The sequence below is a fragment of the Vipera berus genome (genome assembly GCF_964194415.1).
Source record: "Vipera berus genome assembly, chromosome: 3".
Classification (NCBI taxonomy): domain Eukaryota; kingdom Metazoa; phylum Chordata; class Lepidosauria; order Squamata; family Viperidae; genus Vipera; species Vipera berus.
In genome coordinates, this window is record NC_138204.1 from 6304294 (window position 1) to 6330817 (window position 26524).

Here is a 26524-nt window from a genome sequence, read left to right on the forward strand (position 1 = left end):
CCTCTTCCTCCTCCTTCTCTTCCTCCTCTTCTTCCTCCTCCTCTTCCTCCTTTAACTTTACCTGTACCTCCTTTTCCTCTTCCTTCTCTTCTTCCTCCTCTTCTTCTTCTTCTTCCTCCTCCTCCTCCTCTTCCTCCTCTTCTTCCTCCTTCCCCCCTCCTTTCTCCTTCCTAACTCCAGAGCTCGCAATCGCCTGCCTTCAGGATGGACCCCCTATTCCACACTCAAGTCGGGGATGTCCTTTACATGTCCAGGCTGGCGAATGACTCGTCCCTCTGGAACTTCAGCTTGGGCGACTGGTTTCACAACCGAACTGCCGACGGGTTCCTTCCCATGAGGATCAAGGTCACCATTGTGATTGTCTACTCCATCGTCTGTATCGTGGGACTGGTGGGCAACTGCTCGGTCATGTATGTCATCATCAGGTGAGCACATCCCTGTGGGATGAAGTTGGGGCGAGCGCAGGCTCTGATGGAGATCTCCCAAAGTGAGGAGATTCTTGGCTTTGGGGGTATTTTTTCCCGCGGCGCCTGGAATTTGCACGCCAGGCAGAGCGATTGAAATGACAAGGGCGCCTCAGTGCATGTGCAAAATTCTTTTCTCTCACAGCCGACCACGGGCGTTTGGAGGCGGTGAATACTGGCTGGGGGCATTTCTCGACAAACAGTGCTGATACCAACCCAATGGAAATAACGGGGGGACATTGCTGAAGCAGGAAACACGAGGTCTCTGTTGACTCGAAAATGAAATCCCATCGAGTTCAATGGCCAGATGTTTGGGTACCCCTGAAAGAGAACATCAGATCAAGGCAGGTTTGAGGACCAACGAAGGAGAATATTTGTAGCTAAGGGTTGAAATAAGGGAACCTGGATGCTCTCTCAGCTTGGTGGTTTTCTTGCAGGCGTTTTGTTACCGAAACTAGCTAACATCACCAGTGCTCCAATAGGGTAATCCGTAGAGAGGGGTGGTGGTGGCTGTAGAGGGCCGAAGAGGTCAAAATGCAATGCAGATAAACGGTAGCCTTATCCAGGAATGAAATTTCGGACATTAATTTGACAAAGGCTGTTAATGAGATCTGCCCGGAGTCATCTTTGGTGAGATGAACAACTATGTCACTCCATAATTCAATGATTAAATTACCGAATTATTAAATTATATAAGTGCTTTCTAGAAGATCATCCTCAATGGGAATGATCAATGACTAAGAGAATAACAGAGTTGGAAGGGACCTTGGAGGTCATCTAGTCCAGCCCCCTTTGCTCAAGCAGGAGACTCTATAGTACCATTCTCGGACAAATGGCTGCCCAGTCTGTTCTTCAAAACCTCCAGTGATGGAGCACCCACACCTTTGGCTGCATTGCTTTGGGCACAGGGAACTACACCTGGCTACCCAGGTGTCCTGTAAAGATCTTACCTCATAAAAATTAAAATCTCATAAGGAACAGGTGCTAGAATCGGGTATGTCTAGTTTAATGAACAGAAGGGTGAGGGGTGACATGATAGCAGCCTTCCAATATCTCAGGGGCTGCCCCAAAGAAGAGGGAGTCAAGCTCTTCTCCAAAGCACCTGAAGGCAGGACAAGAAGCAACGGATGGAAACTAATCCAGGAGAGAAACAACCTAGAACTGAGGAGAAACTTCCTGACAATTAGAACAATTAACCGGTGGAACAACCTGCCTCCGGAAGTGGTGAATGCTCCAACACTGGAAGTTTTCAAGAAGAGACTGGACAGCCATTTGTCTGAAATGGTATAGGGCAGACATGTCAAACACAAGGCCCGGGGGCTGGATCCGGCCCGCGAAGTGGTTTCATGCGGCCCGCGAAGCCATCCTGGAAACAATGAGGGAATGGCCCCCACTGCCTTGGCCCTGGCCCAGAGACCCTCCTTCTGCCAGAGACCCTCAGATCTGTCCCACTCCTGCCCAGGCCCCCATAGGTACCCTTGATGCGAATGATGTAGAGCTGGCCACGCCCACCCAGTAAGCCATACGCACTCTGGCCACGCCCACCCAGTAGGCCACGCCCACCCTGGCCATATCCACCCAGCCCCTTGAGGGCAACCACAATGCTGATGCGGCCCTCAGTGAAATTGAGTTTGACACCCCTGGTATAGGGTTTCCTGCCTGAGCAGGGGGTTGGACTAGATGACCTCCAAGGTCCCTTCCAACTTTATGATTATTATGATTATCTTTTATTCAATTTTGTGAAGCTGCACGGGGGTTGTGTGTGTGTGTGTGTGTGTGTGTGTGTGTGTGTGTGTGTGTGTGCAGCAGAAGAGACTCTCGAAGGCCATGACAACCCCTTGGCTTTGCTAACGTAGAGTTGGAGTCTTTAAAATCTGTGCTAAGGTGCCCAACATATTCCTTGCTGATTCACTCACTTGAGTTTATCTATTTTGTCTCTCGCTCTCCATTTGCACATTGGAACTGATAGAGAAGCTTCTCTCTTTTTTATTTTTATTTTTATTTTTTTTCCTGTAGAAGTCTGCATTTGCTCATGGGGAAGGTGCACGGAGGGCGGGATAAAACACTTAGTGGGAGGGGCAAAAGCCAGAGTGGGTGGGGACATCTCTCTCTCTTTTTTTTTTCTTGGCTACATCCCCTTAGGTCTCCTTTGACTCTCTGCGCCAGGGCTGAGGAACGGTGGTCCTTGTGGACTTCAACTCCCAGAATTCCTGAGCCAGCCACAAGTCATAAAGGGGCCATCGTTCCCCGCCTCTGCTCTTCAGAGAAGCAGATAGCAGGGGACAGATGGATTTTTTTACTAGATTTTTCGAATTGCGGGGTCTTTCTGAACTTGTCTGTTCGCTTGCAGACGTTTCATGACCCATCTAGGTAACATCATCAAGTGCTAGAAGCGAGTGGGTTTTTTTTACTGAGGATGTTGCCTAGTTGGGTAATGAAATGTTTGGAAGAAAACAACCAAGCTCAGAGCATTAAGGCCCCCACAGTTCTCCTCCTCCTCCTCCTCCTCCTCCTCCTCCTCCTCCTCCTCCTCCTCTTCCTCCTCCTCCTCCTCTCCACAAATACCCCTTCTGTCTAGCACTGATGATGTGATTTAGTTGGATCATGAAACATCTGCAAGAAGATAGCCAAGCTCAGAGGGCACAAAGGACCCCACCGTTCAACCCTGAGCTACAAACATTCTCTTCGATTCAGATTTTTCAAAGCGCGTGACTTGCATCTTAGGCTGACAGTCAGCACAGACTTCCACCAGATTCTTCTTCATTTTTTCCTGATGCCTTCAAGTCAGGACTGACTCTAGGACAGGGGTGTCAAACTGCCGGCCTGCAGGCTGGTTGCGTCATAGTGAAACCGCGCCCCACCCCATTCCCGGCAATGGCAAAAAATAATAATCGTGATATGTCGCGCCACGTCACGGGACGTTGCGAGTCTGACACCCCTGCTCTAGGAGACTTCAGTGACAGTTCCACAGAGGTCACCAGCAACCTTTATTTCTTCTTCCCCCCCACACACACATTTATTTATATCCTGCCTTTATTATTTTTACAAATAACTCAAGGCAGCGTACAAGCACAATTCTTCCTCATATTTTCCCCACAACAGCAACCCTGTGAGGTATGTTGGCCTGAGAGAGAGTGACTAGCCCAAAGTCACCCAGCTGGCTTTCATGCCTAAGACGGGACTAGAACTCACAGTCTCCTAGGGATTGGCCCAAAGTCACCCAGCTGGCGTTCATGGCTAAAGCGGGACTACAACTCACAGTCTCCTAGGGATTGGCCCAAAGTCACCCAGCTGGCTTTCATGCCTAAGACGGGACTAGAACTCACAGTCTCCTAGGGATTGGCCCAAAGTCACCCAGCTGGCGTTCATGGCTAAAGCGGGACTAGAACTCACAGTCTCCTAGGGATTGGCCCAAAGTCACCCAGCTGGCTTTCATGCCTAAGACGGGACTAGAACTCACAGTCTCCTAGGGATTGGCCCAAAATCACCCAGCTGGCGTTCATGGCTAAAGCGGGACTAGAACTCACAGTCTCCTAGGGATTGGCCCAAAGTCACCCAGCTGGCTTTCATGCCTAAAACGGGATTAGAACTCACAGTCTCCTAGGGATTGGCCCAAAGTCACCCAGCTGGCTTTCATGCCTAAGACGGGACTAGAACTCACAGTCTCCTGCTTTCTAGCTTGGCGCCTTGATGACTAGATCAAACTGGCTCTCTTTTTGGAACCTCTTTTTGGAAGAGGTGGTCATGGTCTTCTTCTGCAAAATCCAATCCTGGTTGGTCACCGGGACCAGAGGTTTAGTCTTCCCAGCTTTGAGACTCATGCTTGAGTACATCCTCAGGGACCTTCTCTCTCATCAAAATAGTCTTCTTCTTCCTTCTGCTGACAGAGAGGAACTGACCCAAAGTCACCTAAGACAGGATTTGAACTCATGGTTTCCTGGTTGCTGTTTCATTGCCTTTAACCAATACGCCAGAGTGGCTCTAGATCCCGAGATAGGCAGATTCTGTATAAACATGGACCCTTAGGTAGCTAAGGCTGCACTAGTTTTGCAGAAGACAGAGATACACAATAGAATCGTGGGGTCCTTGTTGCTCTCTGGGCTTGGTAGTTTTCTTGCAGCTGTTTCATTACACCCACTAGGTAACATCATTAGTGCTAGAAGGGAGTGGGGTTTATGGAGAAGAGGAGGAGGAAGAGGAGGAGGAGGAAGGGGAAGAAGAAGAGGAAGACTGTGGGCTCCTTGGTGCTCTCTGAGATTGATAGTTTCATTACCCAACTAGGTAACATCATTAGTGCTAGAAGGGAGTGGGGTTTATGGAGAAGAGGAGGAGGAAGAGGAGGAGGAGGAGGAGGAGGAAGGGGAAGAAGAAGAGGAAGACTGTGGGCTCCTTGGTGCTCTCTGAGATTGATAGTTTCATTACCCAACTAGGTAACATCATTAGTGCTAGAAGGGAGTGGGGTTTATGGAGAAGAGGAGGAGGAAGAGGAGGAGGAGGAGGAGGAGGAGGAAGGGGAAGAAGAAGAGGAAGACTGTAGGCTCCTTGGTGCTCTCTGAGATTGATAGTTTCATTACCCAACTAGGTAGTATCATTAGTGCTAGAAGGGAGTGGGGTTTATGGAGAAGAGGAGGAGGAAGAGGAGGAGGAGGAGGAGGAAGAAGAAGAGGAAGACTGTGGGCTCCTTGGTGCTCTCTGAGATTGATAGTTTCATTACCCAACTAGGTAACATCATTAGTGCTAGAAGGGAGTGGGGTTTATGGAGAAGAGGAGGAGGAAGAGGAGGAGGAGGAGGAGGAGGAAGGGGAAGAAGAAGAGGAAGACTGTGGGCTCCTTGGTGCTCTCTGAGATTGATAGTTTCATTACCCAACTAGGTAACATCATTAGTGCTAGAAGGGAGTGGGGTTTATGGAGAAGAGGAGGAGGAAGAGGAGGAGGAGGAGGAGGAGGAGGAAGGGGAAGAAGAAGAGGAAGACTGTAGGCTCCTTGGTGCTCTCTGAGATTGATAGTTTCATTACCCAACTAGGTAACATCATTAGTGCTAGAAGGGAGTGGGGTTTATGGAGAAGAGGAGGAGGAAGAGGAGGAGGAGGAGGAGGAGGAAGGGGAAGAAGAAGAGGAAGACTGTAGGCTCCTTGGTGCTCTCTGAGATTGATAGTTTTATTACCCAACTAGGTAACATCATTAGTGCTAGAAGGGAGTGGGGTTTATGGAGAAGAGGAGGAGGAAGAGGAGGAGGAGGAGGAGGAGGAAGGGGAAGAAGAAGAGGAAGACTGTGGGCTCCTTGGTGCTCTCTGAGATTGATAGTTTCATTACCCAACTAGGTAACATCATTAGTGCTAGAAGGGAGTGGGGTTTATGGAGAAGAGGAGGAGGAGGAGGAGGAGGAGGAGGAAGGGGAAGAAGAAGAGGAAGACTGTAGGCTCCTTGGTGCTCTCTGAGATTGATAGTTTCATTACCCAACTAGGTAACATCATTAGTGCTAGAAGGGAGTGGGGTTTATGGAGAAGAGGAGGAGGAAGAGGAGGAGGAGGAGGAGGAAGGGGAAGAAGAAGAGGAAGACTGTGGGCTCCTTGGTGCTCTCTGAGATTGATAGTTTCATTACCCAACTAGGTAACATCATTAGTGCTAGAAGGGAGTGGGGTTTATGGAGAAGAGGAGGAGGAGGAGGAGGAGGAGGAGGAGGAAGGGGAAGAAGAAGAGGAAGACTGTAGGCTCCTTGGTGCTCTCTGAGATTGATAGTTTCATTACCCAACTAGGTAACATCATTAGTGCTAGAAGGGAGTGGGGTTTATGGAGAAGAGGAGGAGGAGGAGGAGGAGGAGGAGGAGGAAGGGGAAGAAGAAGAGGAAGACTGTAGGCTCCTTGGTGCTCTCTGAGATTGATAGTTTCATTACCCAACTAGGTAACATCATTAGTGCTAGAAGGGAGTGGGGTTTATGGAGAAGAGGAGGAGGAAGAGGAGGAGGAGGAGGAGGAGGAGGAGGAAGGGGAAGAAGAAGAGGAAGACTGTGGGCTCCTTGGTGCTCTCTGAGATTGATAGTTTCATTACCCAACTAGGTAACATCATTAGTGCTAGAAGGGAGTGGGGTTTATGGAGAAGAGGAGGAGGAGGAGGAGGAGGAGGAGGAGGAGGAAGAGGAGGAGGAGGAGGAGGAGGAAGGGGAAGAAGAAGAGGAAGACTGTGGGCTCCTTGGTGCTCTCTGAGATTGATAGTTTCATTACCCAACTAGGTAACATCATTAGTGCTAGAAGGGAGTGGGGTTTATGGAGAAGAGGAGGAGGAAGAGGAGGAGGAGGAGGAGGAGGAGGAGGAAGGGGAAGAAGAAGAGGAAGACTGTAGGCTCCTTGGTGCTCTCTGAGATTGATAGTTTCATTACCCAACTAGGTAACATCATTAGTGCTAGAAGGGCGTGGGGTTTATGGAGAAGAGGAGGAGGAAGAGGAGGAGGAGGAGGAGGAGGAGGAAGGGGAAGAAGAAGAGGAAGACTGTAGGCTCCTTGGTGCTCTCTGAGATTGATAGTTTCATTACCCAACTAGGTAACATCATTAGTGCTAGAAGAGAGTGGGGTTTATGGAGAAGAGGAGGAGGAAGAGGAGGAGGAGGAGGAGGAGGAGGAAGGGGAAGAAGAAGAGGAAGACTGTAGGCTCCTTGGTGCTCTCTGAGATTGATAGTTTCATTACCCAACTAGGTAACATCATTAGTGCTAGAAGGGAGTGGGGTTTATGGAGAAGAGGAGGAGGAAGAGGAGGAGGAGGAGGAGGAGGAGGAAGGGGAAGAAGAAGAGGAAGACTGTAGGCTCCTTGGTGCTCTCTCAGCTTGATAGTTTCATTACCCAACTAGGTAACATCATTAGTGCTAGAAGGGAGTGGGGTTTATGGAGAAGAGGAGGAGGAGGAGGAGGAGGAGGAGGAGGAGGAGGAGGAGGAGGAGGAGGAGGAAGGGGAAGAAGAAGAGGAAGACTGTGGGCTCCTTGGTGCTCTCTCAGCTTGATAGTTTCATTACCCAACTAGGTAACATCATTAGTGCTAGAAGGGAGTGGGGTTTATGGAGAAGAGGAGGAGGAGGAGGAGGAGGAGGAGGAGGAGGAGGAGGAGGAGGAGGAGGAGGAAGACTGTGGGCTCCTTGGTGCTCTCTGAGATTGATAGTTTCATTACCCAACTAGGTAACATCATTAGTGCTAGAAGGGAGTGGGGTTTATGGAGAAGAGGAGGAGGAGGAGGAGGAGGAGGAGGAGGAGGAGGAGGAAGGGGAAGAAGAAGAGGAAGACTGTGGGCTCCTTGGTGCTCTCTGAGATTGATAGTTTCATTACCCAACTAGATAACATCATTAGTGCTAGAAGGGAGTGGGGTTTATGGAGAAGAGGAGGAGGAAGAGGAGGAGGAGGAGGAGGAGGAGGAGGAAGGGGAAGAAGAAGAGGAAGACTGTGGGCTCCTTGGTGCTCTCTCAGCTTGATAGTTTCATTACCCAACTAGGTAACATCATTAGTGCTAGAAGGGAGTGGGGTTTATGGAGAAGAGGAGGAGGAGGAGGAGGAGGAGGAGGAGGAAGACTGTGGGCTCCTTGGTGCTCTCTGAGATTGATAGTTTCATTACCCAACTAGGTAACATCATTAGTGCTAGAAGGGAGTGGGGTTTATGGAGAAGAGGAGGAGGAAGAGGAGGAGGAGGAGGAGGAGGAGGAGGAGGAAGACTGTGGGCTCCTTGGTGCTCTCTGAGATTGATAGTTTCATTACCCAACTAGGTAACATCATCAGTGCTAGAAGGAACCAGGACTTGCACTGATGATGTTACTTCGTCAGGTGACGAAACGTCTGCAAGAATACCACCAAGCTCAGAGACCACCAAGCACCCCACAGGTCAACCCTGAGCTACAAATATTTTTGTCTAATAGTAACATTATTGGATTGGAACGGCAATTGGCAGTTTTCTAATCCAGCCCTGTCAAGGATAGGAACCTTCAAAGGATCCTAGACAAAGGGCAGTCCCAATTTGGATTGAAAAATTCCGGTGACGCCATCATGGAGATAGGATCTTCCATGGCTCTCCCCACAAAAAATCTTGTTTCAAGGTTTGATCTCCCTCCTTAAAGCTCCTATCTGTTGATTTTTGTCTGTCTCTTGGGCGCTATGGAGGATAAATCCATACTTCCTTCCCTGTGATAGCCCTTCAGAGACGACAGGTGTGCTCCGATGTATCTCCTCACCTTTGTTAGAACTCTTTTCTTTTGGCAAGCCAGGTTTTTGCAGAAGAGTTAAAAAAATGCTTTATTCTTATTCTTCAAAAAAATAAAAAAAATCAAATGTCAGGAGGAGAAGGGAGAAACTGAAAAATGTCCTAGAATTCAGGGGTAGGCAACCTTGGCTCTTTTAGGACTGGTGGACTTCAACTCCCAGAATTCCTGAGCCAGCCATGCTGAGGGGAAAGGGAGAGGTTTCCCAGCTGAGCCATGCTGGCTCAGGAATTCTGGGAGTTGAAGTCCACCAGTCATAAAAGAGCCAAGGTTGCCTACCCCTGGCCTAGGCCTAGGCCGCTTGATGACTCGTGGACTTCAACTCCCAGAATTCCTGAGCCAGCCATGCTGAGGGGAAAGGGAGAGGTTTCCAAGCTGAGTCATGCTGGCTCAGGAATTCTGGGAGTTGAAGTCCACCAGTCATAAAAGAGCCAAGGTTGCCTACCCCTATGGACCTAGATGAACTGAGTAAGCTCAAGGAGAGATGGAAAATGAATTGCTTTAGAGAGGGAAGAGGCAGAAAGGGACGTGGGAGACAAGTAATGGAGTCCACGGCAAGAAGGCATGGCTGTCAGCTCAGGACAGGGGCTTGCACAAGGCAACGGACTGTGTTTGCTCTAGTGGTTAAGGCACCAGGCTGAAGAGCGGGAAATGGGGCTCTAGGCTCACCTTAGGCACAAAAACCGGCTGAGTGACTTTCAGCCAGACACAAGGAGACAGTGAGTTTTAGTCCCGCTTAGCCATCTAAGCTGGTAGGGTGACGGGCCAATCACCAGGAGGTGGTGAGTTCTAGTCCTACCTTGGGCATGAAAGCTGGCTGCATGACTTTGGGCCAATCACCAAGAGACGGTGAGTTCCAGTCCCGCCTTAGGAATGAAAGCCAACTGGGTGACTTTAGGCCAGTTGCTGGGAGAATGTGAGTTCTAGTTCCACCTTAGGCAAGAAAGCCAGCTAGGTGACTCTGGGCCAGTCACTCTCTCTCAGCCCAACTCACCTGGTAGGGTTGTTGTGGGGAAAAGAGGAGGGGGATGGTGTATTAAATGAAATTTCATTTTAATGTATGCCGATTAGTGTGCATTCAAAGTGACAATAAAGTTATTTTGTATTCTATTCTATTCTATTCTATTCTATTCTATTCTATTCTATTCTATTCTATTCTATTCTATTCTATTCTATTCTATTCTATTCTATTCTATTCTATTCTATTCTATTCTATTCTACAATCTGTTTATTCTATTCTGTTCTGTTCTGTTCTATTCTATTCTATTCTATTCTATTCTGTAATTCTATTCTATTCTATTATTATTCTACAATCTGTTTATTCTATTCTATTCTATTCTATTCTACAATCTGTTTGTTCTGTTCTATTCTATTCTATTCTATTCTATTCTATTCTATTCTATTCTATTCTATTCTATTCTATTCTATTCTATTATTATTCTACAATCTGTTTATTCTATTCTATTCTATTCTATTCTATTCTATTCTATTCTATTCTATTCTATTCTATTCTATTCTATTCTATTCTATTCTATTCTATTCTATTATTATTCTACAATCTGTTCTATTCTATTCTATTCTATTCTATTCTATTCTATTCTATTCTATTCTATTCTATTCTATTCTATTCTATTCTATTCTATTCTATTCTATTCTATTCTATTCTATTCTATATTAGGTATGTTTGCCAGCATGGGTTTCTTATAAAATAATGAAGGCGGGATAAAAATCAAATCAAATCAACCAATCCCCTACTCTCATTGTTTACAGCATAGAACTATCCTTCCTGACTTCCTCTTTCACAAGGAGAAATCCCCCCACCCCCAAATTCACAATCCATTCCAAAATCAACTCAAGAATCTATTCTTCCCATTTGTTGCATCTGCTTCGCTTTGTATGAATCCTTTTTTAAGACATGTCCTATCCCAAACTGAGCACCGTATTTGGAGAGAGGTCCAACCGAGACTTGCTGGGATCTGAAATTCCATCTATTTATGCAGCCTTGATTTTTGTTTTGTTTTGTTGTGGTTTTTTTTGCTCCTACGACACACTTCAAAGACACAGTCCTCCTGACCCACTGCAGCCCCGTCAGTCTTTTCACACACACTCCAAACACAGAGACACAAAAAAGACAGGCGTTTTGTTTTCAGATAACGTCTCTGGAATGAAGCACAGCATAGTTCTAGACCACAATTGAGCCCAAAAGTTATGTGGCTAAGCGAGACAGTTGTTAAGTGAATTTTACCCCATTTTACAATCTTTCTTGCCATGCAGTGAATCACACGGTTGTTAAATGAATCTGGCTCCCCCGTTTGCTTTTCAGAGGGCCGCAAAAGGGGATCACGTGAGCCTGAGAGACTGCAACCGTCATAGGTACATGCCAGTTGCCAAGCATCCAAATTTTGATCACGTGACCCTGGGGATGCTGCAACGGTCGTAAGTGTGAAAAACGGTCATCATTCACTTTTGTCAGTGCTGTTGTTATTTCGAATGGTCATTAAACAAGGGTTGTAAGTCGAGAACTGCCTCTGGTGCTGCTTCTGTAGAAGAAAGTAATGCAGTATTTCCACAATTTGAGACAATTCTCTCATTTATCTGGTGTGTGTGTGTGTGTGTGTGTGTGTGTTAATAAGACAGTTGGCTGCTGAACAGTTCTGGTATCTCCTAAAAGAAATTAAATTAATCCAGAAATTGGAATGAGGGATACAGGAGCAAAAGTAAGGTTCTACAAGAAAAAAACAAATGCACAGGTATAGTATAGGGCACAGGTCTGCAACCCGCGGCTCCGGAGCCGCATGCGGCTCTTTCAGCCGTCTCCTGCGGCTCCCAGTCCTCTGCCATGTGCAGTCCCCCCCCCAAAAAAGGTGGGACTAAAATAGTTCAACCTATCAATTCAAATATGCAGGGTAGGTGCATATCTCGCCTTGGCTCCACTCTTCAGTCAAACCCTGTTCTGCGCATGCACGCATGTACGCACATGCGCACACATTTTTTTGCGGCTCCCAGTTTTTCCTTTTGTGAGGGAACCGGTTCCGAGTGGCTCTTTCACTGTTTCAGGTTGCTGACCCCTGGTATAGGGGGTACCTTGCTCAATAGTAGTAACTGTGAGAGGGATCTTGGAGTCCTAGTAGACAATCACTTCAATATGAGCCGGCCGTGTGCTGCAGCTACCCATAAAGCCAACACAGTGGTAGGCTGCATCAACAGAGGGACAGAATCAAGATCACGTGAAATGTTAATACCACTTTATAATGCCTTGGTAAGGCCACACTTGGAATCCTGCATCCAGTTCTGGTCACCACGATGTAAGAAAGATGTTGAGACTTTAAAAAGAGTGCAGAGAAGAGCAACCAAGATGATCAGGGGACTGGAGGCTAAAACATACAAGGAACGATGGCTGGAATTGGGTATGTCTAGTTTAATGAAGAGAAGGACGAGGGGGAAGCAGGAGACTCTATAGTACCATTCTCGGACAAATGGCTACCCAGTCTGTTCTTCCAAACCTCCAGTGATGGAGCACCCACAACTTCGGCTGCATGGCTTTGGGCACAGGGAACTACACCTGGCTAGCCAGGTGTCTTGTAAAGATGTTATCTCATTAAAATTAAAATCTCATAAGGAACAGTTGCTGGAATTGGGTATGTCTAGTTTAACGAAGAGAAGGGTGAGGGGTGACATGACAGCAGTCTTCCAATATCTCAGGGGCTGCCCCAAAGAAGAGGGAGTCAAGCTATTCTCCAAAGCACCTTAAGGCAGAACAAGAAGCAACGGATGGAAACTAGTCAAGGAGAGAAGCAACCTAGAACTAAGGAGAAACTTCCTGACAGTTAGAACATCAACCAGTGGAACAACCTGCCTCCAGAAGTGGTGAATGCTCCAACACTGGATGTTTTTAAGAAGAGACTGGACAGCCATTTGCCTGAAATGGTATAGGGTTTCCTGCCTGAGCAGGGGGTTGGACTAGATGACCTCCAGGGTCCCTTCCAACATTATTATTATTATTATTGTTATTACCATGGTCTCAATATGGGGGCATGCCTTGAATGAAGAAAGAAATGAAGAAATATGGTGGAGAAATTTACGCAGCTGCCTCCAAAAGCAACAGATAAATTGTGAATTTTCTGTTCCATTAAGAAAGTAACCTCACATCTATTTGTAAAGTGAATTCCATCATCTGAGTATGTTTAGCTTGTAGTATTAGGTAATAATATTTGCGCATAAGTGTAACAAGTACAGGTAGTCCTTGACTTACAACCATTCATTTACGGCACTGGGAAAAAGGGACTGATGACCGTTTTTCACACTCACGGCCGTTGCACCATCCCCATGGTCACGTGATCAAAATTCAGATGCTTGGCAACTGGCATGTCCTTCTGACAGTTGCAACATACCGGGGTCACATAATCCCCTTTTTTGCGACCTTCTAACGTGCAACATCAATGGGAAAGCCAGATTCACTTAACAACATCTGCAGTGAGTCCCTCCGCAAGAGTGGCAAGGAAGCTCGTAAAATGGGGCAAAACCCACTCAGCAGTTGCTAAGCAAGAGATATGTTACGCTCAGTTGGGGTCGTAAGTCGAGGCCTGCTTGTATACAGAAGAAGTAAGAATGGTTTTAAATTGAGGGTATGCCTACTTGATCTCAGAATCCAAACTCCATCTTCTGCCGTGAGGTCCTTCTGCGTCTTTCCTCGTCTCCAAAATGAATCATGCAAGCGTGCAGGTAGTTAAAACACAGTGAGAAATCCGAACGGATTTGATTTTACCCACGCGTGATTTCACCACCAACGTTTGGTGGAGTGTTTTCACTGATGCGCCCATGTTCTCCTGCATCCTTATGTTAAGCCTTCGTGCCGTTTAACCAAACTGTGGCTCCTCGCTGCTCCAGCTGTGCACAAGACAGAAGGACTTCAGCTTTGCAGTTTACCCATAGCTATAAATTTTTAAAAAAAAGCCTACTGCAGTATATTTGGCAAATGACAAGTGTTCAGGGTGAAAACGATACGCAAGTCTGCTTAAGTCAACATCACCCATCTATGTTACTTGGCCCAGTTACCAACACATCAAACAGAGATGTAGCCATCTCTTTCCCCTAACTTAAAGCTAAAACTGAAGGGGAAAAAGTAGAGGAAGAATGAGAGAGAGAAAAAAATCCTGTTCTTGAATATTATTTCCCCACAAAAATTCCACTCTTTATGCATGTTATCCATGATATATATCGTTTTATATGCAATTAAAAAAAAATCCTGGGGAACTATATTGCGGAATTGGAAAGCATGGAAAAGCTGAACTCTCTCTCTCTCTTTCTTTCTTTCTCTCCCTCTCCCTCCCTCCCTCCCTCTCTCCCTCTCTCCCCCCACCCTTGCTCCCTCCTCTCCTATCTATCTATCTATCTATCTATCTATCTATCTATCTATCTATCTATCTATCTATCTATCTATCTATCTATCTATCTATCTATCTATCTCTTATCTCTCTCTCTCTGCATCTATATCTATCTCTTTATATCTATCTATCTATCTATCTATCTATCTATCTATCTATCTATCTATCATCTATCTATCTATCATCTCTATCTTTTATCTCTCTCTTCCTCTATATCTATCTAACTATCTATATCTATATCTATATCTATATCTATATCTATATCTATATCTATATCTATATCTATATCTATATCTATATATCTATATCTATCTATCTATCTATCTATCTATCTATCTATCTATCTATCTATCTATCTATCTATCTATCTATCTATCTATCTATCTTATCTCTCTGCATCTATATCTATCTAACTTTATCTATATCTATCTATCTATCTATCTATCTATCTATCTATCTATCTATCTATCTATCTATCTATCAATCTATCTATCATCTCTATCTTTTATCTCTCTCTGCATCTATATCTATCTAACTTTATATCTATCTATCTATCTATCTATCTATCTATCTATCTATCTATCTATCTATCTATCTATCTATCTATCTATCTATCTATCACCTATTAATAAAAGTTCTTTGCCACCCATCACATATCCAACAACTCTGGGCATCTTCCAACATACAAACATTGAAAAACCTTAAAAAGCATCTGTTGTAAAAAACAACAACAACAACAACAACAATCCCACAGCAGATTAAAAACATTAATTCCTATATTATTTCTATAATTCCTGTATTAAATCAGGCTTAAAAATAGGGACAGAAGCTATCATCCAACATCCCTAACCTGAAATCCTAGTTTAAATCCTGACGGCTTGATGCAATTGCCCTGCCAACAAATTCTCTTCTCAAGCTGCCAAACAGATTTTACGCACTCTCCGGTCCCTGTGTTAATCTGTATCATTACATTCAGACAGAGGGAGTTTGCAAAGCGATAATAAAGAGGCAGGGACTGTCTTTTGGCGGGGGGGGGGGCAGGGGAGGGAGGGGAGAAAAAGAACACAGATTTCTGAGAGTAAAACTGTACAATCACAGTAACTTGGTTGGTATATGATTGTTAAAGGTAGGAGTTTATATTGACGAGACGGATCAAGTGTTCTTTTTCAAGTGGAAAATGAAGGCCACCTGGTAGAGATGTATAAACAGCCTAGTACAGTGATGGCAAACCTTTTAGAGACCGACTGCCCAAATTGCAACTCAAATCCCACTTATTTATCGCAAAGTGCAAAGGGCCACATCAGCGTTGTGGTGCCCTCAGGGGGGATGGGGGGCATGGCCCACTGGGTGGGCATGGCTGCGGTGGTATGGCAGACTGGGTGGGCATGGCCAGGGTGGGCATGGCCACCTTGATGTTGCTCATGGGGGGATGCCTGTGGGGGCTGGGCAGGATTGGGGGGGATCCAAGGGGTCTCTGGTGAATGGAGCAGTGGGCAGGAGGGTCATCCTGCAGGGTGAGGCTGGGGGTAGGATGGGGATGCCGTTGCTGTGGGGCAAGGCAAGGCGAGGCAGGGGTGGCTGCTGCCTGACACTATCGGCCCTCGCACACAGAGGCCAGCGAATGCATGGGGGCGTGCTCTACCACCTCTACTTGAGCTTGTTACCCGGCTGCTTCACCTCCTTTGTGCTGGACGGGGATGCCACTCCAGGTTCCGGCGATGGCCTAATGGACCTGCGCAAGCTGCTGGCAGTGGTGGCAGGTGTGCCCACAGAGAGGGCTCTGAGTGCCGCCTCTGGCACGCGTGTCATAGGTTCGGCATCACTGACCTAGTAGAAAATTGTAACTTTTTTTTTTACTTTTAATTTGAATATATTGTCCTTTTAGCTACACAGGGTAGTTCTCGACTTACAATATTTTATTTAGCATCCGTTCAAAGTTACGACGGCACTGGGAAAAGTGACTTATGACCATTTTTCACACTTATGACTGTCGCAGCATCCCCTTTACGGTCGCGTGATCAAAATTCAGATGCTTGGCAACTGGTTCATATTTATGACAGTTGCAGCGTCCCGGGGTTCTGTGGTCACCTTTTGTGGCCTTCTGACCAGCAAAGTCAATAGGAAAAACCAGATTCCCTTAACAACCATATTACTAACTTAACAATTGCAGTGATTCGCTTGTCAACCCTGGCAAGAAACGTCGTAAAACCGGAGAATAACTCACTTACTGACTGTCTCACTCGGCCACAGAGATTGTAGTCGTAAGTCGAGGACTACCTGTATCCCATTAATGTGGGGAAATGGGTTTCGGGAGACAGCGGATGGTTTAAGTTGAACATCTTGTATTTTATTTGTATTTACTAGATTTTTTTTTCCAAAGCCAATGCCTGTGTTTTTAAAGGGCAAAGCAAATAAATAATAATAATTAAAAAAGCTGAATATTATTTTGGTTTAACAAATGTTCTTTTCTAGATTGGTAGTTGAGTGGTGTAATTGTCCAGGAGCAAAAGAGAGATCTTTGCAGAAAGCACTTAGGGACCACTTTTTCTCTGAAATTTTGTAGCACGGCTTTTGCAGCGAACTGAAAAGGCCTTATTATGGTATCCAGGCTTTTGGCTACGAAGCTCCTTCAGACGTTCATTTTGCTTTGTTTCAGGCTTCCAAATTTTTTACATTTATTTTCGATAAAAGAAAAAAAAAGAAGAAGCTTAAAGGTTTAGGACCAATGGGGGGACTGGAATGTTCTGTCAAGGGCCCAAGCCATGAAAGATCTAAGATCTGATCGTTGTCTGTAATAAAAGTAACTAACCAACTGTCCCAAAGGTGCTTTTTCAAAAGGCAACTGGACTTTGTTTTTCCAAGAAGACATTTCGCTTCTCACCCAAGAAACGTCTTCAGTTCTTCTCCAGTTCAGATAATAATAATAATAATAATAATAATAATAATAATAATAATAATAATAATAATAATAATAATAATAATAATAATAATAATAATGAAGAAGAAGAAGAAGAAGAAGAAGAAGAAGAAGAAGAAGAAGAAGAAGAAGAAGAAGAAGAAGTAGTTGGAAGGGATCTTGGAGGTCATCTAGTCCAACCCCCTGCTCAGGCAGGAAACCCTATACCATTTCAGACAAATGGCTGTCCAGTCTCTTCTTAAAAACTTCCAGTGTTGGAGCATCCACAACTTCTGGAGGCAGGTTGTTCCACTGGTTAATTGTTCCAACTGTCAGGAAGTTTCTCCTTAGTTCTAGGTTGCTTCTCTCCTTGACTAATTTCCATCCGTTGCTTCTTGTCCTGCTTTCAGGCGCTTTGGAGAATAGCTTGACCCCGTCTTCTTTGGGGCAGCCCCTGAGATATTGGAAGACTGCTATCATGTCACCCCTCACTCTTCTCTTCGTTAAACTACACATACCCAATTCCAGCAACCATTCCTTGTATGTTTTAGCCTCCAGCCCCCTAATCATCTTTGTTGCTCTTCTCTGTACTCTTTCTAGAGTCTCGACATCTTTTTTACATCGTGGTGACCAAAAGTGGACGCAGTATTCCAGGTGTGGCCTTACCAAGGCATTGTAAAGTGGTATTAGTACTTCACACGATCTTGATTCTATCCCTCTGTTAATGCAGCCTAGCACTGTGTTGGCTTTTTTGGCAGCTGCAGCACACGGCTGGCTCCTATTGAAGTGATTGTCCACTAGGACAATCAGAACTGAAGAAGCTTCTTGGATGAGAAGCACCATGTCTTCAAGGAAAAACCAAGTCCAGTTGCCTTTTGGAAAGAAGAACCGAAGAAGCTTCTTGGAAGCTTCAAGAAAGAAGCAAGAAAATCCAGTTGCCTTTCGAAAAAGGACCTTTGTGACAATCATGGCCTGAAAGGCAGAGTCTCCATAGACATTTAACTAACTAACTAATAACTAACTAACTGCTTAATCTATCTTCCACTTTCATCAGTGGGAAATCAAAAACACAGAAACCCACAGAAGTAGTGTTTCCTTGCAGTGACCTTGACATGAGATAAAATGGTGGTTGAAAAACCATTAACTTTTCAGAGAGTCGTGGGCCGCAAATCCAATAATCACTGAGCCATGAGCTTAGAAAGCATGGGAATTGGAGTCCATAAGTGAGGTTAAGCCATCACTCCGTCTCTTATCTTCCCCGCCCCCGCCCCCCCAATTGTAAAATTTGAGGTTCAAACCAATCCTCTCTCACGGCAGCCTCAACCCCTCTGAAACAACCCTCCCTATGTGTTTCCTATTAGAATTTGGTGCAGACTGCACATATATTTTATTTCTCAGGTGTTTTTTTTAAAAAAATACTTATTTATTTCTCTGTTGGTTTGTTTATTGAATTTATTGTCCAATCTCTTCTGAAAAACTTCCCGTGTTGGAGCATTCACAGCTTCTGGAGGCAGGTTGTTCCACTGGTTAGTTGTCCTCACTGTCAGAAAATTTCTCCTCAGTTCCAGGTTGCTTCTCTCCTTGATTAGTTTCCATCCGTTGCTTCGTGTCCTGCCTTCGGGCGCTTTGGAGAGTAGCTTGACTCCCTCTTCTTTGGGGCAGCCCCCGAGATAATGGAAGACTGCTATCATGTCACCCCTCGCCCTTCTTTTAATTTTTTATTTAATTTTTTATTTTAATTCCATTTATATCCCGCCCTTCTCCGAAGACTCAGGGCGGCTTACAAGCTTAGCAGTAATTAAACTAGACATACCCAATTCTGCGACTGTTCTTCATATGTTTAGCCTCCAGCCCTCTAATCATCTTTGTTGCTCTCCTCTGCACTCTTTCCAGAGTCTCAACATCTTTTTGATATTGTGGCGACTCAAACTGGATGCAGTATTCCAACTGGGCTCTTACCAAGGCATTGTAAAGTGGTATTAACACTTGGCTGATCTTGATTCTATCTCTGTGTTAATGCAGCTTAGGACTGTGTTGGCTTTTTTGGCAACTGCTGGCTATGCATTTAAGCAACTGTACTAGTGCAGGGGTAGGTCAACCTTGGCTCTTTTATGACTCGTGGACTTCAACTCCCAGAATTCCTGAGCCAGCCTGGCTCAGCTTGGAAATTTCTCCCTTTCCCCTCAGCATGGCTGGCTCAGGAATTCTGGGAGTTGAAGTCCACGAGTCATAAAAGAGCCAAGGTTGCCTACCCCTGGACTAGTGCATAGCAATAGCAACAGCACTTAGACTTATATACTGCTTCACAGTGTTTTGCAGCCCTCTCTCTAAGCAGTTTACAGAGTCAGCCTCTTGCCCCCAACAATCTGGCTCCTCATTTTACCAACCTCAGAAGGATGGAAGGCTGAGTCAACCTTGAGCCAGTGAGAATCGAACGGCCGAACTGCAGTCAGCCGGCAGTCAGCAGAAGTAGCCTGCAGTACTGCATCTAACCACTGCGCCCCCACAGCTCAGTGCTGGCGTGTTGCCTTCGACACGCGTGTTATAGGTTGGCCATTAGTGTCCCAAAATTTGGCATTTCATCGGGATTTAAAAATCAATTTGGAGAGGGTAGTTCCTACGTCGTAATATCCCCAATGAGGGATGGTAATATACCACGAGTAGATTTGGTTTCAGATCATTTCAATCAAGTCTCCAATTCAGTTTGGGTTTCCCAATGGAACTTGTTCATGCATCTCAAACGCTTGAATTGGATTTGAGGTCTCCAAATTAGTTCAGGAAGCTTGGATGACTTCGGAGTCTAATTACTTCATCGCGGAACCCAGAATTAAATCAGGTCCGACTTTCCAAGAATTAGAGAAGATTTAACCAGATTGAAAATCCACCTGGAATCACCTGTTCAGATTGGATAGCGAACCCAGACTGAATTAACCATTTGTTCAGGTTACATACCATGACTGAAGAAGGAGGAGAATGAGGCCATTGTGTACGCAGTTGCCTTTTCTATCTTTCCTGTCTCTTTTGAGCTTATATTTGGGGGGGGCAGGGTTTGCTAACATTGATCCAGCACTGATGATTTTAGCTAGTTTGGGTGATGAAATATCTGCAAGAAAATAACCAGGGACCAAGGACCCTGCCCTCCTCCTCCTCCTCCTCCTCCTCCTCCTCCTCCTCCTCTCCACAAACCTCACTCCCTTTTAGCACTGATATTTCCTAGTTGGGTAATAAAACATCTGCAAGAAAATAGCCACGCTCAGAGAGCACCAGGGACCTCACCGTTCAGCCTTGAGCTGCAAAGTCAGATCTTGCATTCTCCTCAGCATAGCAAGGGTCACAAAGTCCTGGTGTCAGGTTTTGATTAAAAACTGCAGGGTTGTTGTTATCAGGGGTAGCTTTCAACCTACTCTCGAAAATACCCTTGGGGGCATCTCTGCTGTTGTTGTTAAGTAACTCCTGACAGCCTGTAAGAGATTTGAGCATCCTTTTGCTTGGTATGTCTGCTTTTTATGTTAGGCTTTTAACTCTGTTTGCTCACCCTAACAATAAAGCTTAAATTCCCTGCATTCAATTCGTCTCTGGATCCAAAAGGACCAATTATCTGGGCACCTGTTCCCTGCTTGACACTTGGCAAAAGCCTATTGTGTAGAGCTACAGTACCTTCTCCCCAAAGGATTGTGCAGTCCTGTGCAATAACCTCAGTGTGGTTACAGAAAGCAAAGAAGGGCGATTGACCTTAATATCAGAGTCTAACTGCTTAGGTTAGGCCAGGGGTAGGCAACCTCGGCCCTGTTATGACTCCTGGACTTCAACTCCCAGGATTCCTGAGCCAGCATGGCTCAGCTTGGAAACCTCTACCTTTCCCCTCAGCATGGCTGGCTCAGGAATTCTGGGAGTTGAAGTCCACGAGTCATCAAGCGGACTAGGCCTAGGCCAGGTGTAGGCAACCTTGGCTCTTTTATGACTCGTGGACTTCAACTCCCAGAATTCCTGAGCCAGCATGGCTCAGCTTGGAAACCTCTCCCTTTCCCCTCAGCATGGCTGGCTCAGGAATTCTGGGAGTTGAAGTCCACGAGTCATCAAGCGGCCTAGGCCTAGGCCAGGGGTAGGCAACCTTGGCTCTTTTATGACTGGTGGACTTCAACTCCCAGGATTCCAGAGCCGGCATGGCTCAGCTTGGAAACCTCTCCCTTTCCCCTCAGCATGGCTGGCTCAGGAATTCTGGGAGTTGAAGTCCACGAGTCATAAAAAAGCCAAGGTTGTCTGCCCCTGGGTTAGACTTTTAAAAACTGAAACAAATTTTGGTTGGTTTGGAAGAACTTTGGTAGTTGAGAAAGACCACAGGCGGTTCTCAACTTATGACACAACTGAGCCCCAAATTTCCATTGCTAAGCAAAACAGTTGTTAATTTTGGCCCATTTTACGCCTTTTTCCCCCCCCACAGTTTGTGAAGTGAATCATTGTAGTTGTTAAATTAGTAACCCGGTTGTTAAGTGACTCCGGCTTCCTCCTTCACTTTGCTTGTCAGAAGGTGGCAAAAGGGGATCACGTGACCGTCATAAATATGAGTCACTTGCCGAGCATCCAAATTTTGATGAAATAATAATAATAATAATAATAATAATAATAATAATAATAATAATAATAATAATAATAATAATAATAATAATAATAATAATTGTTATGTCCGGAATGACGAGCGGAGACAGCGATGTCGCACAAGGAACGTTTATTGGAACTCACATGGGTCAACTGGCTAGCAGCCGTTGAACCCTGCCTTAAATACTAACTCCATTCAAACATAACCAATCCCCGGCTTAGAATCTCCCGCCGGGAAGTAGCAGCCAATGATTGCACTCAGGTTTCCCGCCGAAGGGAAACCACTCCCATAACTATGTACACAACACCCCTTCCCCCCTGGATGAAATTACTATTTGACATAGTCCTTCAGGTAGCTTGGGGGTTTATGTTGCCTGACTGGATATCTGCTGGCCATACTAACTGCTGGGGTTCCTTCGGTTCCACCGGTGACTACCTCCTCTGACCCTGTTGTGTGTGTGGACGGCCCAGGTGGTGTTTCCTTATTGGGCTGTTGTTGTGATTGCTGTTGTTGGGGTACATTGGGTTGACTGGATGCCCCTGGTGTGCTGTCAGGGGGCGCTATTTCTATCCTTGCGTTACAATTCTGGGGGTTTGCGTTACAATTCTGGGGGTTTGCTTCAATTGCCCTGAAATGTATTCTCCTCCCTTTCCCCCCTGGTGCTTGGTTACCCTTGGCTGGGGAAGGTGTAGAGTTCGTTGTAGAGTTGTCCCTCTCTTTGTTGGCTTGTACACCTTCAGGGGCCCTTTTCCTTAACTGATCGATGTGTCTCCTAATCAGCTGATTCCCTTCCCCCTCAATTAAATAAGATAAGGGACCGGTTTTCTCTATCACGACCCCTTGTGCCCATTTGTCCCCCTGTCCGTAATTTCTAGCCCACACCATGTCCCCAATGTTCAGAGACCTGGTTGGGGTAACCGGGTCGTGTTCAGCAGGTAGTCTGTCAGGGTGTAGTCTGTCCAATTTTGTTATCAATCGCCTGCCCCACCTCATTTCAGCAGGACTCTTCCCTGTGGCCGCACACGGTGTGGTGTGTTGGGCCAGCAGGAACTGAGCCAGTCTCTGATGCCAGTCACCGTGGATTATTCGTCTGAGGGCGTCCTTGGTTGTTCTGACGTTCCGTTCTGCCAAGCCATTAGAGGAAGGGTGGAAGGGTGCTGAAGTCACGTGTCTAATCCAGTTGGCCTTGAGGAAGTCCTGAAATTCATTAGATGTGAATTGTGGCCCATTGTCAGAGACAATTACGTCAGGTAACCCATGAGTGGCAAAGAGTCCCCTTAAGACCTGTATGGTTTTTGCTGATGTCATGGACTTAACGGGCACGACCTCCAACCACCGGGAGTAGCTATCCACTACTACAAGGAATGTGAGGCCCTGGAAAGGGCCGGCGAAGTCAATATGGATCCTAGACCACGGGTTCCTGGCCTCTTTCCACTTGTGTACCGTTGTGTGTGCTTGCTCCGGTCTAGAACGCTGACACTGGTAGCACCCTGCAACTTTATCCTCTATGGCTGTGTCTAACCCTGGCCACCATACGTGACTTCTAGCTAGGGCCTTCATACGCACAATTCCAGGGTGCCCATCATGTAATTCCCCAATGACTGTGTTTCTATGCCTCTCTGGTATGACAACCCTGTTGCCCCACAATAGACATCCAACATGTGATGATAGTTCGTCCTTCCTTCTAACATATGGTGTGAACTTGGGGTCAGGGCTTTTGCTAGGACACCCACCTTGTACCCATGCTGCTATTCTGCTGAGTATGGGGTCCTTCCTGGTGGCAGCTGCAATGTCCCTGGCAGTTAGGGGACACTCAGAGAGTTCTTGTAGGGACATGATTTGTCCCACAGGTGCGGGGTCTGTACCTGTATCCTCTAGGGGTAACCTGCTGAGGGCGTCAGCATGCCCCATCTCCTTGCCCGGCCTGTGTTTGATTGAAAATGTGTAAGCGGAAAGGAAAATTGACCATCTTAGCATCCTGGGAGACATTATTTGTGGAGTCTGTCTATCGGTAGTAAATAGCCCTAGCAGGGGTTTATGGTCAGTGTAAATAGTAAAGTCCCTACCATACAGATAATCGTGGAACTTTTTTACGCCTGCCACTATGGCCAATGCTTCCCTGTCAATCTGTGCATAATTCCGTTCCGCCTTTGTTAAGGTCCTGGAATAGTATGCTATAGGCCTCTGTTGCCCTTGCTCATCCATGTGGCTAATAACTGCTCCCACTCCATAAGGGGAAGCATCACAAGCTAAGAATATGGGTTTGTTCTCTATAAAGTGAGTAACTGTAGAATTGCTAGACAGGATGTCCTTTAAAGTTTGGAAGCTGGTCCTGTGTTTTTGTTGCCACTGCCAGGGGGTCTTCCTATCTAAAAGTCTATGGAGGGGTTCAGCAATAGCTGCTTTGTGAGGCAGGAATGTGTGATAAAAATTAATTAAGCCAAGGAAAGCTTGTAGTTCCGCCTTATTCTGGGGTTCTGGAGCTAACTTTATGGCCCTAATTTTTCCTTCTGTAGGGTGGATGCCTGATGCATCGATTCTAAACCCCAAGAATTCAGTTGATTTTACCCCTATGCAACACTTATCCTTTTTTAATTTCAATCCTGCCTCCCTGAATTTCCCCAGTACCTGTTCTAGCCTTTCAGCTAGGATGTCCTCAGTTTTTCCAGCGATGAGGATATCGTCAAAGTAAGGGCATACACCTGGAATGCCCTTCAAGGTTCTCTCCATCACCTCCTGAAAGATGCCTGGAGCTGCAGCTATCCCGAACTGAAGTCTGTGAACGCGGAACGCCCCCTTGTGGGTAACTATTGTTTGAGCCTCGGCGGCTTCCTTAGACACGGTAAGTTGCAAATACGCCTGCGCCAAGTCGAGCTTGGCGAAAATGGTGCTGTCCTGGATCGTCGCGAGGACCTGCTTCACCGTCGGGACCGGGTAAGCATGTTTTTTCATTGCGAGGTTCAGGGTAGCTTTATAGTCGGCACAGATCCTCACATCCCCGTTCGGTTTCAGGGGTGTGACGATCGGTGTCTCCCACAGGCCCCCTTCTACCGGTTCTAAGACGCCCTGGCCTACTAGCTTTTCTAGTTCGGCCTCGATTTTTTGTTTGAGGGCGAAAGGCACCCTCCGGGCCTTAAGCCTGATGGGCCTAACCTCGGGGTCTAAGTTAAAATTAATGGGGGGTCCCTTGTACCTCCCTAATGACCCGTCGAATACGTCTGCGAAATTATCGCAGACGGATTTTAGGGTTTTATTCTGAATGGTGTTAATTCCCCCCACCCAAATGCCTAGGGCCGAGAACCAATTAAGGCCTACAAGGCTAGTTCTCTGGCCCTCGGTGACTAAAATAGTTAATACTCCACTGAACCCCTTATATTTAACGTTGATGGTAGCCTCTCCCACTAGTTCTATGGGTGATTTCTGGAAGTCGGCTAATTGTAATTTGGTGGGTTTAAGGGGAATTTTCTGGCCGCTTCTGGTTTCGATGTATTTAAGGGTGTCCCTAGAAATTATAGATACTGAGGCCCCGGAGTCCACTTCCATTTTGCAAGGGACACTTTGCAATTGGACTTCGATTCTTAATTTAGGCCTCAAAATGTGGTTGACTCTAGGGGTGTATTTTCGTCTAGGGATCCCCACGTGGTTGACCCCCACCCCAGTCCCCGGGTTGGAAGTGCGTGCCTTGGGCCTAGGGGTCTCTCCGCCACTCCGTTCGGGGGTTACCTCACCTGAGGCCCAAGCGTCGAGCTCGTGGAGGCGGTTGTCGCGCGGTCGGCTTCTGCAGATGGCCTGGATGTGGCCCGTTTTTCCGCACCCTCGGCATTTGGCATTTCGGAATCGGCAAGTCGATCGTTGGTGATTTCCGCCGCAGCTTCCACACCGGGTCTCTGGGTCTCGAGGTCTGGCGGGGTTGTCCCTCTGGGGTCGTTGCAGCGCTGGTGGTGGTTGCCTTCTGTTCTGATCTGGGCCTTCGGTTTGTAGTGGTCTCGGCGCCAACTTCCCGAACCTTCTGGCTACTTCGGCAATCTCGGCTTCCCACTGGTGGTCCACCTCCCCACCGTCCACATGGCTCTCCAGGTTAATTTCGGCTGAGGCTGCCATGCTGTTGTAGGGGGGGTCGCGTCTGCCTGTAGACTCGTACGTGAGTAGCTCGTCTAAGACTTCTTGGAGGTTGCCGGTGGGCTTAGAGATGATTCGGTTTTGCAAGTGTTCGTCTCGCAGCCCCAAAACCACTCGGTCCCTGATGCGAATCTCGAGATTGTCATATTTACAGCGCAAGGCTGCTTCTCGGACTGCCGCCACAAATTGTTGTATTGATTCGCCCGGCCGCTGGTTCCTCTTCTCAAATATCCTCCGCCAGAACAGTTCCGACCGTTTAGGGGTGAAGTGGACCCTCAGTTTCGCCAACAGGTCGGCGTACGATACGCTGGAGACCGGCAGGGGTTGGCACAGGCCGACGGCCACCCGGTAAACCGCCATTCCGCTGATAGTTAGTAGCGCTGCCGCCTTCTTCCTGTCCTCCGTGATCCCGTTGACCAGCATGTACCCCTCAACTTGTCCGACATATTCTTCCCAGTCTTCAGGGTAGTTAGGGTCAAACTCCTTCAGGGATCCGACTTGCGCCATTCTGTTGTTTTAATTTGCTTGCTGCTCGGTTGACTGTGGTTCAAATTTCCCGCTTTTCGCTCTGTCGGCTTTCCGCGGTTCTCTCGCTGTTCTGCCGTCAATCCCACCTTCGTCGCCACTGTTATGTCCGGAATGACGAGCGGAGACAGCGATGTCGCACAAGGAACGTTTATTGGAACTCACATGGGTCAACTGGCTAGCAGCCGTTGAACCCTGCCTTAAATACTAACTCCATTCAAACATAACCAATCCCCGGCTTAGAATCTCCCGCCGGGAAGTAGCAGCCAATGATTGCACTCAGGTTTCCCGCCGAAGGGAAACCACTCC

General features: G+C 46.6%; 1 protein-coding gene across 1 annotated transcript in view; it reads left to right on the forward strand.

The window, feature by feature from the left end:
• Positions 1–204: 204 nt before the first annotated feature.
• Positions 205–26524, forward strand: part of OPRL1 (opioid related nociceptin receptor 1) — a gene marked incomplete at both ends in the record, with an annotated part of 60044 nt that continues 33724 nt past the window's right edge. The window contains one exon of the mRNA XM_081323814.1: positions 205–425. Coding sequence (XP_081179940.1) covers positions 205–425 — 221 coding nt within the window. The remainder of the gene's footprint in view (positions 426–26524) is intronic.